At 42.2% G+C, this 13,617-nt stretch overlaps 1 protein-coding gene across 3 annotated transcripts; it reads right to left on the reverse strand.

The window, feature by feature from the left end:
• Positions 1 to 785: 785 nt before the first annotated feature.
• Positions 786 to 13,283, reverse strand: EHF (ETS homologous factor). 3 transcript variants are annotated; one of them, XM_009946868.2, is made up of 8 exons: positions 13,184 to 13,283; positions 10,430 to 10,675; positions 10,057 to 10,116; positions 7,655 to 7,723; positions 7,096 to 7,098; positions 4,351 to 4,410; positions 1,730 to 1,925; positions 786 to 885 (listed from the first exon to the last, which is right to left on the reverse strand). In XM_009946868.2, exons 1-8 carry the CDS (start codon positions 13,278 to 13,280, stop codon positions 786 to 788), a joined length of 831 nt encoding a protein of 276 aa, XP_009945170.1. In that variant the 5' UTR covers positions 13,281 to 13,283. The 3 variants fall into 3 exon arrangements, with proteins under 3 accessions (XP_009945170.1, XP_009945162.1, XP_086319039.1); XM_009946860.2 differs by lacking the exon at positions 7,096 to 7,098 and adding an exon at positions 7,495 to 7,563; XM_086462913.1 differs by lacking the exon at positions 7,096 to 7,098 and having other exon boundaries at positions 13,184 to 13,280.
• Positions 13,284 to 13,617: the final 334 nt, after the last annotated feature.

Genomic DNA, 13,617 nt, shown 5'->3' on the forward strand with positions numbered 1-13,617 from the left:
ACTCTCTTCCTGCAGTTCACCTCAAAGATATTTGTTAAAAACAAATAGCCCTTTGCCTGGGATGAGCTGAATGCCCTTTGGAGATTAGGGAGGATACTCAGTACCAGGTAAGGTCAGGTCCTAAACTACTGCCTACTAAAGAAGGTCCCAGTGGTGGAGGTAGTATGGGTTCTCCAAATAAATGCTGACAGCCACCTTGCAGAGCCACTGCTCTCTGCGTCTGGGAGAAGCCAACTGAAGAGGAACCCACCGTCTGACTCAACAAAAGCAACTGGAAGCCAGCAAAGTGTTAAAACACTCAGAAATCAGAGGAGGGAAGGAAGAAGTGGTATCAGCCAACAAAAGCTATAAACCAGCTGACTATGGAAGAATACTACTTGGCTCAGAGATGCTTTACTGTTTCCTCCACTTACAGTTGCCTTCCAAAGTGGATTATCATACTCCCCAAATGCCCTAGTATTTCGCCTCTTCCCTTTATTTGTATGACTCATAAATCACATTATGCCTGTATGATTAAAAAAAAAAAAAAACAAACAACTAAAAACTTCACAGGAAGGGAAAAATAATAATTCTATAATGTTATCTTATATCACAGAAAACTGTGTACATTTTTTCCCCATACAGGACATACTTCAAATAAAATAATTTTAACACCAATAATTATAACGATCCTTCTTCCCGACAGAAATAGAATTGGTTTTTCACCCCAGTTTGATACATAAATATAGGAAAATAGTCTTTGAATATTTACATCCAGGTGTTTTAAATGTTATTTCTTGACATATTTAATTCTCATTTTCTCTCCAGCCACGGGCATTCTTTCCAAATTTATACACTAATCTCCGACCATCCACACGCTCCAGGATTTCTCTTTTATAATAGTATCTGTTAAAATAAAAACACAGACAAATATTTAAAACCACCTACGGTCCTAAAAGGCCACTGACAACTAGGCAATCCCTTAGCTAGCTGAAACGTCTTTATTTTCTATTTATATGTGTATAATACCTAAGATTATCATAACTGAAAAACAAGAAAAAATTGATGTCTTCTTTTTACTTTTTATTAATTATCTTCTGAGTTCGAATTTCACCATATTTCAGGTCATAGCATATTGCCATATTTATCACACACTCTTATGAGATTTCATGGGGGTTTTTTCCAGATAAGCCAGGATCTGAAATCAGAGTAGGAAAGAATCTCAGTTTCCATTTAAAAATACATTTTGAACTTTCATAGATTATGGAAAATTGCTCAAAATGTTAAAGAAAGAACAAAGAAAATCCTTACATAGAATTTGTAAACCTGTTTTAAGATAACGGGTGGGAGCTACGGCTAGATTCTGAACATTGGTGGAAATAACAAGGTCTCTTGCCATTACTGGGCCACTTAAGCCTTCACAGTTCAGTAGCATGTGAACTTCCAGCTTGCTACAACCTTATTTCCTTCCTACATTGATAGTTTGAGTGGCCAGCAACAGAATGTATATTATATATATAACACATATGTATGTTATTTATATTATATATATTGTAGTATACAGAAACAGGAGGGGAAGGAAAAGACAAAGATGAACATAACGTTACAATCTGAAAATCAGTGGGAGAGACTCATCTGTCAAAGAAAGCAACTGTTGCTGCTGACAATTCAATTTTAAAAGCCAACCAGAGTCTCCATTCAGGTACTCTCTTTATGTGCCCCAGTCTTCTACAGCAACATCTCAGCTCACCTCATAGCCCGGCTGAGTTTCTCATAAGTCATGCTGCTGTTGTTTTTCTTCTTTCCCCAGAGCTGAGCCACAGCTTCGGATTTTAAAAATCTGAAGACACCTTCTGACCGGTCTTCCCACTTGATTAATCCTGGGTTTTTCTCAGGATTGAGAAGAATATCTCGAATAAATTCCCAAAGATGAGTTCCTCGAGGGTCTGAAAGAGGAAAGGCAGCAGGAGGAAGGAATGTCTAAAGAGCTCTCTGGGCTATGCTTGCCATTTTTATGTCATGTTCTCACAGTGTGTCATCTATAGATGGTGACCACTCATAGGGACAGGCTGTAGTTCCTGGAGTGCAGGACCCCCAACTCAGAGACAGATGGACAAAAAATGCTGACAGCCCTTACACTGAGGCTGGAGGGAAGTGTCAGCCTTCGGCAGTCTGAGCCCTGTGGCAGGCAGGTAGGAGCCCCAGAAACCAGGGGAATCAGAGTCCAAACCACTCTCTGCTTCCTTCTGCCTTTTTCACTGTTTCTGCCTTGAAGACAACATGTTTAAGTCTTCCCCTCATCTCATTTGCCCATTTTTCCTGATATTCTTCTACAGCGTGTCATGTAACCTGATATTATCATGCAGTATGTGAAGCAACCAAGATAATTGTGAAGCAGGCACTGAATCTCCATGCATTTAAAAGACAGACAGAAAGCAAAGGAGGTGAAATGCCATTCCACATCAATGAGTATTTGGTCCCGGGTCTCCTAGGTGGACTTAAAGTCATAAGAAAGTTTAGAGTGGATAGAGGAATGGTGACAAAACTGGCTAGCCAAAATCGTATGAGAAAATGGTATAAAAAAGTTTGACTGTGATATCAGAAAAGGCAAAAAATCCATCCCACAGTTGCCGTAGAGATGGCACCAGAAAGCCCAGGTCAAAAAGAAAAAAAAGATTAAATAAATCCAAGAAGTCAGATACAGTAGTTTGTGAATGAAGAATAACAAACACAGTGACAAGGTGAGCCAGGAAGATAGTAGTCCTTTGGTCTGACTTCAAAAGCATGCAAGATTTTAGACCAAATTAAGAAGGAAACAAGCTAGTCAAAGACGTGATAGTAAATAGAAAATGGTACAGAGTGCAACATGAGTAGCAGTAGATTTCAGTCAACTAATCCAATATTTTTCTTTGCTATTATAATTGTTTTCTAGAACCAACAAAATGTGGTGGACCTAGTCTATCTGGACATCAGTAACTTACTCAATAGATCATGATACAGAGCAGTTCTGAAGAAACTGGAAATGTAGGGGATTAGCCCAGCATGGCAAGGTGACCTTTTCTGCATGCCAAGACGACCTTTTCTGCATGTCAAGGCTGTGATTGAGTTCTTAGAATCACAGAATATCTCCAGTTGGAAGGAACTCGTAAGGATCATCAAGTCAAATCCTTGCTCCTCGCAGGACTACCTAAAACTAAACCATATGACCGAGAGCTTCGTCCAGATGCTCCTTGAACTCTGAGAGGTTTGGTGCTTCCCTGGGGAGCCGGGTCCAGTGTCCAATCACCCTCTCAGTGAAGAACCTTTTCCTGATGTCCAATCTGAACTTCCCCTGACACAGCTTCATTCCATTTTCTCATGACCGGAGAGAGATCAGCACCTCCCCTCCACTGCCCTCCTTGAGGGCAGCTGTAGGCTGTGATGAGGTCACCCCTCAGCCTTCTCTAAGCTGAAAAAAACCAAGTGACCTCAGTTCCTCACAGGTCTCTCTTCATACCAGTCCTGTCTAATCCTTTCATTAGCAACCTCAATGTACACACAAAAAAAGGAAACACAAAAAAAAAAGTGAAAATAAAAAGTTCAGGAGTTCTGGTTGGGCAAAGTCACAGAGCAGGGTAAGAGAGAACTCGGGAAGAGACAGATAATCTGGAGACCATGTTGAAACAGGATGAAATCAAATACTACAAAATGCAGTGAAGACCAGTATTAAGGTTTTCTATTATAATTAGGGAATGACACAGGATCTAAAAGACATACACAAGATATTCTCAGCATAAAAATCTCAGTAAAGTACATTATTGGAACTATGTCCAGAAATCACAAACATGGTAACCTGTCTTCGGACTCAGGTTGAATCAAAGCTAGCAGAAAAAGTAGATGAGGGAAGTGGAAAGACTGTCATATCAGATGAGAAGGTGGCAGAACTGAGGGGCAGGGGCTTTCTCATGATGCCATGTGTGAGAGGTTCTGCAAGGAGACAGTGAGCAGAATCTCTGGTGCATGCCACTCTCAGCAGGCATGAGCACGAGTGTGGCCGTTTCCACCCACAGACCTTCCTGATTTAATCTTGGGTCTCCTTTACTCCAGTCCAGCAGCCCAGCTCATCACAGGGCAGAGGCAACTGTTTTCTGATGGCTTCCCCATAAGCCCTCACTGATAAAAATAAATTGAAAAGTATAACAAAACTGAGTCAAAAATAACGTAAGCAAACAGTACTAGAAACAGTCAGATTCTTGGGGGAGTCAATCACAACAACAACCTACACAGTTTTGCTTTCAAAATTCTTCCTTTTCCCTCCCAAAGGGGATTTGCTTTTAATGTGTTTCCTTTCTCTCAATGAACCAGTCATCATGAACATGGATGTTGACTTACTGTGCTTCTTGGTGTGGGACTTTGGGGTATGATCTTGTGATTTTTTCACATCTGAAGAATCTGCAGAGAAGGAAAATTAAGCCTATTTGTAAATTTGATTAAAGGCTTTCCACTGACTAGCAGGTTGAAAGAAACAAAACCACAAAAAAAAGAACTAACATCTCTTTTTAAGATAATCACTTTTCAGAAGGTAATCTAAGTGAGGAGGAAGGGGGAGAGTTTTGTTTTCTGTACTATATGTTAATCAGCACACTTCACAAAGAGACCATTGATGAATAAAGAATGAATGCAGAGGTAAACATTTGGCTTTTGAAACCTAAATTTGATTAACAAATACCTCACCTCATGTTACGTGTGAGACAGAGAAAAATATGATGATCACATCTATAAAAGGAATCCTGAATTGTCCCATTGACGTGGCAGTGCTAGGTTAATGGTTGGACTTGATGATACTAAAGGTCTTTTCCAACCTAAATGTTTTTACGTTTCTACATTTCTACGATTATGTCTTAGTCTTTGCAGAAGTATGTATCTTTGGGGGCTTACTTGCTTCTGAAGAGATGATCTAATGTGAAATGCATGCACTGGTACTAATGCACAGAACACCTACCTGACTAAAACATAATGACCTGGCAAAGTGTTGTTGTTTGGGGGGGCGGGGAGGGTAGGGGAATGGGACTGTGCTGGAAGGAGTTTTTGACAGCTGGATGTGCATTGGCTCAGAGCCATAGAAACAAGGCATTTCTCATCAGTGGTACTTTATCACCTGCAGCCAGTCAGAAGAGGAATAGGGTTTCTGGCACGAGCATTTCTTCAGATGTGAAGAAAAAGAAAAGTTCCGCCTGTTCATGACTGTAACCTACCTCACATTCTGCACGTTCAACCCTCCCGCACTCAAACCACCACAGCCTGGCTCTGCTTTTGTCATTAATTAATAGCTTTCATCTGATTGCTCTAAGTCTCGCAAAATCTGCGGGATAGTCCCGAGAGGGAGCCTCTTCTTTGTTTGCTTTTCAGCATACTTCATGCCTGAATTCCAGAAAGCAAAGCTTAAGGTCCCACGCATGTTTTCCCAGCTTCTATGATGCACGATTATCATACTTTTCATGGAAACTCAGCATTTGCATGGGAAAATGACTCACAGGAAGTATTCATTTGCATAGAAACTTGGATTTGCACAAGCAACTGCAATAACTGCATGTGAAAAGGTAGATGCAAAGCTATTCACACACTTGTTTTATTCATACATAACTGCAAACATAGACTGAACAGGTCAGTGAGGATAAGCCTAACCTCCACTATTCTGAGCTTGACATAATTATTGTCCTTGACTCCCAAACAGCAAACGCACTCTGAGTCATTTTGCCTTCCCGCTCTCAAAGAGTAGGAACTAGCCTGAACCTCACTCAGCTTGGGGGAAAAAGTAAAATGAGGCTTATTTCATTGCCTTTCTTCAGATTATGATTCCTCTGGTATTATTAAACATCTGTGGGAACTCCAGGCAAGGACAGCAGGACCCAGCCCTTTATTTGCCCTCCTACATAAATCCTTCTCATTTTAAAATCCCACAATTCACTTGCAAATGTTTGTTATGCTCCACTTAGCTGGAGATTTATTCTTGGAAGTTCAGTTGCCTTCTGCCTAGCTGGTGATTTATTCTGGATTTCAGCTGTGTAAATAGCCTCCCATTCTGCCTCCACTCCTACGTGGAGACCGGTTTCAAACATGCCATGTTAGGAGGCTGGGGCCTGACAGATGAAAAGAGTTATGATGCAGTTTCAACAAAGCCGTCTTGCAAAACTTTTGACAAAAGGTTGCATAGTATTTGCATATGATTCAGGAATGAGTCATTTTTTTACGGGATATACAAATTTAGTTTTTACAGGAGGCTGTGCCCTTGCCATGCCACCCTAGCTCTAGGCTTAAGCAGTCAGCGGGTAAACACACCATGCCAGGATCTTGACAGGTCCCCAGTCCTGTCAGGGAGCTCTGAAATCCTGGTAGGCATCTTGTGAGAGTGGGTAGAGGCAGCAGAGAAAGCAAACAGAGTGTTTTGCTGGTTTTTTTTAAGATTTGGTGGTTTTCGTCTTCTGGTGAGGTTTCCTCTCCTTTTTTTTTTTTTTTTTTTATTGCTGAGTGCATCGGTTTAAACTGTATGTCACTCAGCAAGTCTGGCTGTGCTGGGAGGCTGGGGGTGCAGCGACAGGGCAGACACAAGGGCTGTGACAGCCCCCAGTGCAGAGATAGCGCCTGCAAGGCTGCCTCTGCAGCAGCGTGCTTTCCCTTCTCATCCTCCCCTGACTTCCACTGCTCTCTCCCTCCGGTCTGTTTGCTTAACAGCCTTCTAGGAAGGACCTGCCTTTCCTTCCCCTGTTTCTCACTCCCCTGCCATTTCTGCTCTCCGCCCTTCCCTACTGCCTTGCTCTCTCACCTCCGCCCCTGGTGCCTGCCCCCGGGACATGGCCCGCAGAGCGCCCCGAGGTGTGGGCCGGGACTGCGCTTTTGCCGGGCATGACGGCAAGCGGGTTCCCTCTTTCTCCTGCCCTTGAGCGGGCAGACGGTATCTCTGCCTCGTGGAAGTGCTGTGCAGGGGTGAAGAGACCTGCGGTGCCTGCCTTGCTGTCAGTGGGAGAGGCCCCACCAGGAAGCCCTTCCGCTGGTGCTGTCACAGGGCAGAGGGCCTGGTGCCTGCCCTGTGCCCCCCGTCCCCGGGCCTACCCCAAACCCGGCCCCAAACCGAGCAACCTGCTCAGAACCACGGGCTCACTAGGGAAACACAGCCATTCCTGGGGAGGAACAAGGCACTCGTTTGCCCATACCCAGCTACAGCACAGAAAAGTGTGATGGAGCTGAAATGTCTCGCCTCTCTGACGCTAACATCTCTCCTTTGACTCAGTCACTTTAAAAGGTAAGTGGAGGTTGCAGGTTATTTGATCTTCTTTGTCAGAGAGGAGAGAAACATTTCTTTCAAGCAAGCTGTTGTAATAATGATAGCTAAAAGAGCTGTCAGAATCAGTATTGCTTGGTTTAAAATTACTGGAGGCTCAGATTCAATCCCACAGCAGAAGACCACAGAGACTATTATACATTAGTAGCTCTGAGGCAAGTGACAAACACTCAACAATATAATTACAAGTTCCTTACCAGGAGGCTGGTGACTAGGTGTCGTCATGGAAATCTGAGCACGACAGAACGTTTTACTGTCCAATAGCTCTGGGAATTAAAAAGAAGACATTTACAGTAACAGCCTCAGACAACAATGAAACCATCTCAGAAATGCATGAAGTATTGTGATGTTAGTTACCTACTGTGCTGCCATAGCCACTGTCATACAGGTAATTCTCTTCTTTCCAGGACACCATTAATGACGGATCTGAAGGTAAAGGACCAAAAGAAAAATCAGATCACTAAAAACATTTTTTAGCACAGAGGTGAAAATTGAGCACTGAAGGGATAAGAAATGTGTAAAAAAGAGCTGTGAAGGGAACTAAGAAGTGAAGGGGCTATGCACGAAATTACTTTCACTCAAATTATGGATGGGGTTTTGCATACTCAGGCAAATGTACTTACACAAAGCACAGACTTTTAGAAATAATGTAGCAGGTTCTTCCATTTCCTGGCTAATATATGATTTACGCCTGCCCTTGAAGGAGGTTTCCTATGCCAGATCAGCTCTAATTCTACCCAATCGAGTCTTGAATTCTCAGCCCCTGGTGATTATGACAGTGCTTTGGTGCTATAGAGATGAAAGTGTTCTCAAATATCTAGTAAAACAGGAGGATGCTTATAATGACTATTTATTTCTATAATGGTAGAACTCGAAAGTCCCCTCTGAAACAGAGCTTCATATGTAAGCAATAGTGAGAAACATCAAAGCCTAATCCTAGATGAAGGGCCATTTTATTCCAGGCACGTCAAGTCCCCATCCTTAACCTAAAAAACACCTTAATGATTAAAGAGGAATAATTTTAGTGACCTTCTGGTCAGATGGATCAATATAAGCAGAATAGAAGTATTGCCATTATGACCTGTACATTGATCAGCAAATTACTCTCTGCAGAGTGCATTTTTGAGGTCAGAAGCCTAAAAAATCTCTGTTTCTTTTGAATCCAGGTCAGAAAGGATGAGATATAAGCTTCAAATCTAGGTTTTACTTAATTTTTTTCACATTCATATAAATGAAATTTAAAAAAAACCAAACAAACAAAAAAAATGAGTTATAGCTAAATCATCATGTTTGGCTGAGTTACCACTTATGACATAGGAATTTAGCAGACATGCTGAGTAATAGCTGCATGTTTGGGCACCCAGAGCTTGTGTTCCTACAGTAGCACACACCCTTTGCTTGCTTGGACATCTGATCTGCCTAATGCTGCCTCTGAAAACAGGCCTTACGAGCCAGAACATGGCAAAAGAGCTTGCCCTCCCATTTTGGCAATTTTCAGTACCCGTGTCTTTGCGATTGTGACAATCTACTAGGATGAGGCAGGCTTCCTCTCTAAACCACCAGCCCCTTTCCTGCTGGCCTACAAGGAGTCCCTTCCCCAGCAGTTGCAATCTGCACTGCCTGCTCCTCCCCATGCAGAAGCTAAATCCACTCCAACTGCCCATGGTCAGCATCACCAGAGCCCTGCCATGCCACTCTTGATTCAGCAGAGCTAGGAGTTAGTCCTAGGCTTTGAGCTTTCCAGGTCATGCAGCTGAGGTACTTTGCACTGCATTGCATATCTCTAGCGGGAGGAGGTACTAATATTATACCAAGATCTCATAAATGAGGACTTAAAGGATTACTGTAGTTTCCTATATGGCAAGCATCGAGGCTGCTGCATGCACGTCACCTGCACTATATGGGTACAGGCAAGGAGTGGATTGCAGATTGCAATGCTTGCCCACTGCAAGGAGAAGGTGAACAGTGTCCCTGGCTGGAGAAGCTGGGCTCATCTGGATTAGATGAATAAATAGGCCAGCCCTATTTCTCAGAGACATCGCATGCTACGAATCTGTATTTGTTCTGACAGGAGATATTAAAACGTGGCTCATGAACACACCCATATACAAAGAGGCTGGGACTAGTGGGATAGAGAGTTTGGATATGGACAGAGGTGCTCTGGGAAAGGAGCCAGGAAAATAATCGTGCTTGAAGAGGAGGACTGAACCGAGCTGAAGTTCTTTTCTCAGCAAAACAAAGTCCTGAGAGGAAAGGGATCTAGCGATGAACACACTGGGAAAAAAGACTGCCACAGGAAAAATGCAGATTTGGTCAATCCAAAACACTGTCTGAATTTCGGTTTCATTGAAACTTGAAGAAATTGAAATGTAACTTTTTTTTTCTTTCAAATTTTTTTTGTTTGGAAATTTCCTCATGTTCCAAACATCAACAGTACTTCAAAAAAAAATCTTTTCTCTCTCTTTTTTTTCTACAAATCTGCACTCACTGAGCACTGCAAACTATTCCAACTCTGAGAATCAGTATAGACTGCTGATACTGCAGAGGTCTCCCAGGAAAATTGGGCACGTGCAAACTAAGATGTGGTGGCACTACCTGAAACTTCAAAAAGTAGACATTGACTCATGTTTGTGTTACCTCTTTTATTCTGCGTGATACGGTTTTCTATTTTATGTGATGCCATTTTGATATCTCTCTCAGAATGGACGGTTTCCCCTTTTTGTCACCAGCAAAAGACAAGTTACCCAACTGTTACTCACCTGTTTGCTCTGTCTTCACAATGACATTATGAGGTTGGTACATGTCACTTCCACACTGGCCTGCAAGAAAGTGCATGGCAGATAGGATGTATGACATTGACCACAGAAGAATCAAAGGTATTAGCTTCAAGAAGCAACTGCTACAGCTGAGCCAGAGGGCTAATTTTGGAGAGGGAAATATACCCTTTCCCTTGATCCTTCAGACTTCTGCCTTATGTCATACCAACTTAGCAATACAGTGAATGAGGTATAAACATTATAAAGAACATAGCAAACGAGATCTTTCAGGTAGGTCTCTGGGGAATGTAAGTGGCCTCTGAAGATCCCAGAAATCAGACCACTGTACATGCGTCTCTGCCTAAGATCTATTTACCATTCCATTTCAGGTGCTGAAGGTTGCTGTAAAGCAGTTGCCCTGCTGTCCCAGCTGCCTGAGTGAATTCCTGCAGGCTCATACTGCACAGATGTTCCCCATTGATATCAAACTCCTGGAAGGGTATGCAGTTGGCATCCAGTTGGTTGGTATCAAGGAGATGCTGCAGCCACTCCCAGACTTGAAACTTAGTCCAATATTGCGGGTGAATTTCGTGCCACTGGGTACCATAGAAGCTGCTGGACACTGGAAAAGAAAACAGGTATTTACCATCCCTGTTAGCACCATGGGATTATATCGATGACAAGAAAGGTCTACAGCTAAATTGCATGCCCTGGAAGTCCACAGATCTAGATTCTTTTCTTAGTCCCTAACACTAGTTCAGTAGCTATTGCTGGAGAAGGTATTGGGGGTTTTTTGCCCCAGTTTTCCAATTAAGAAGTGGGAATTCTAACATTACATCTCTCTTGGCAGGTTGAGTATGTAGGAATTAATTTATTAATGTTGGCTAAATACACCAAAAATCTTTGATGGAACTTCCCTTACCGAAGTACTGTTGAAGAGGTATGTTGATTCTTGTGTGGAAAAATAATTTTAGTGCATCAGAAAGTAGTGGAAAAGCCTTGCAAAATTCTCATGATGTGACATGGAAATTTTCTTTAAATACGGACTTAGTAAGGACTGAATATGTATTGTGGGGTTCAATTAAAGAAGGGTAAAAGCCAAGACACTCTCATATTGCTCCTCAGTAAAAGCCTATCAGTATGGGCCACAGCTTCATGATAGAGCTGGTGTTCCGATGAATGCACATTATTTCTGTAGTCATGTAAGGTGATTTTGGAATGCAGTTGTAAAACTCATTTTTAGTTACGGAAGCTGCCTAATTTTCTTGTTAGGATGTCTGAAGCTTTCCTTGGCAATCTTTTAAACTGCTCTCGGTTGTATGTCATTGCACGACAATAATTTATGTGTGCAAATAGAAGACATTGTATGTGGGAATAGGATAATTATATAAGATAAGAGCAAAGGCAGGACTGCTTCGGTCTGCCCTCACAGAAAGGCTGACAAAAGGAGATCAGTGCAATTTATTCCTGGGGAAGGGAGGACAATGGAGCATGACAGGCAGAGACAGCAGAGCAACAAAATGCTCACAAGTGCATCAAGGGTTTAAGGATGAGGGAATCAGAGATTGCAGAGATGGTTGAATTACAGGAGAGGAAAGACTGCCATGGCCTAGCTCACAGTAGCCCCACTCCCAGATGTGGCACCAGTCTGTTCTCAGGCTCCCCAAGAAAGAGATTTCCCACACAGCTGTGAGAAATACTGGCAACAGTGGATATTGCTAGAGGACCACAAGCAACAGAGTTGGCACATTTTAGGAAAGCACCTTCCTTCAGGTCCCACTAGACCTCAGGTCTCTTCTCTTGAGATGCAGTGCACAATGCTGGTTTCCAGGTAAACACAAAAAAGCCCCAGTTACTTGGGTCTCTTTATCAATATTGGCCCCAAGGTCTGTGTCAGTAACTTAAAGAGTTTGCAGGACTGTTTCTCATCCTCCTGCTGAAGGATTTGGCAAAAGAGTGTGGAAATGATTGAGTGTGGTATGTCAGAGAATAAAGGTTTGATGGAGCCATCAAGTATTCCCTGAAAAGGAGCTTGTTACCTATTGCCGTCACCTCAGAAGGGTAAAGGAATTTCAGAGTCCACTAGACTCCTAACATAAATGGAGAGCCTTCAGTGAGAGGAAATCGTAGCTCGGTAAAAGGAAGAGAAGTGGTGAATGATTGTAGAAGCTGGTCTGAGCTTTCGGCTTCCTGTCCCTCTGAAACGCAAGTGAATCCTGAGGAGTTTCATGCTGGAAGCATGAAAATAGACCCCACCATTTCCCTTCACAAAATCCTGTGCAAAGTGAAACTGTCAGGACTTTTTTCCCCATGCAGCTGTTACAGACAGGTTGGCACATTTGTTAAGTGCACACTTACATATTCCTGTGTATTTAGAAATCACACACAACAAAGAACAAGGGTTTCATTGAGTGGGAACCTTCATTGTAAGTTTTGTTGCAGCGTTATTTGGATTAGGACAACTGCAGTGCGTGTTTGTCTGCTTAGATTTTGAAGTTTACCTGTTGACTCAGTGATGAAAAGAATTTAAAACCACTGTGTATATATAGATATATGTCTATATCTATATTTTTATACTGAGAGAATATATATGTGAACACATTTTTATATATACAGCCATATAATCAGAAAACAGTAAGAAAAAGAGTTCTCAGATCAGAAGCTATCTAGTGCTCTAGTGCCGGTCTAATTAGAAAGCTGTCTAGTAATTTGAGCTGAAAAGGCAAATACAGTGAAGGAGCAAAAAGACTATTACCCTGGAAAGCCAGAGAGGTGATTAACATTGAAGAGTAATGATGGTTCAGAGAAGGCATGAGGAGTAAAGGTAAGAGAGAAAGAATTCTGGACTGTGGAAAGGGAACTTCTGGCACTTTTGACACCACTAAATTCATTTTAAGAAAAAGAACCAGTAAGGAAATGAACTACAAACTGGTCACTTTCAGAAACTTTGTGTTGTGAGCCCAGCTTTTTACAAATAAAGTAACAAATGGAAATGTGTCTTCCCAGAAGCGAAACTCCAGTAAATCAGTATTACTGAAAAATAACACTTGTGCGTGCTTAAAGTAGTAGTCCCTTCCCCCCTGCCTCCCCCCAAAAAAAACATGGCTCAGAGCCATTGAATTCCTCCTACCATTGCATGTGGAATATCCATCTGTCCAGGAAGGTTGCTGGTGGAGTAGATTGCTGCTGGAATTGATACTCATTCTGCCAGCTCCTTCCAAAATCATGATCTGTAAGTGAATTGAACAGCTTGCTGGGTGAGCAGTGTCTAGTCCAAGAGGTAAATGGCAGAAAAACCCAAACAAAATCCACTAAGGTAAAGTGAGGAAGCCAATTCCATTTGTAGAACATACAACTGAAATCAAGAACATGTTGCCACAATCCCTTTTCCACTGCCACAAAATCTCCTTATGATAAACATTACCATGATGGATTTGCATATGCAGGAAGCAAGTTTCTACAGCTGCACATCCATAAGTGAATAATCTGTAATCAGAAATTAAGCCGAATGAAAAGACAAGGCTCCTGACAGAGCAATACAGGAAAACTGCCAAGCTTTGAGAG

Source organism: Leptosomus discolor, chromosome 3, assembly GCF_034619465.1.
Source record: "Leptosomus discolor isolate bLepDis1 chromosome 3, bLepDis1.hap2, whole genome shotgun sequence".
NCBI lineage: Eukaryota > Metazoa > Chordata > Aves > Leptosomiformes > Leptosomidae > Leptosomus > Leptosomus discolor.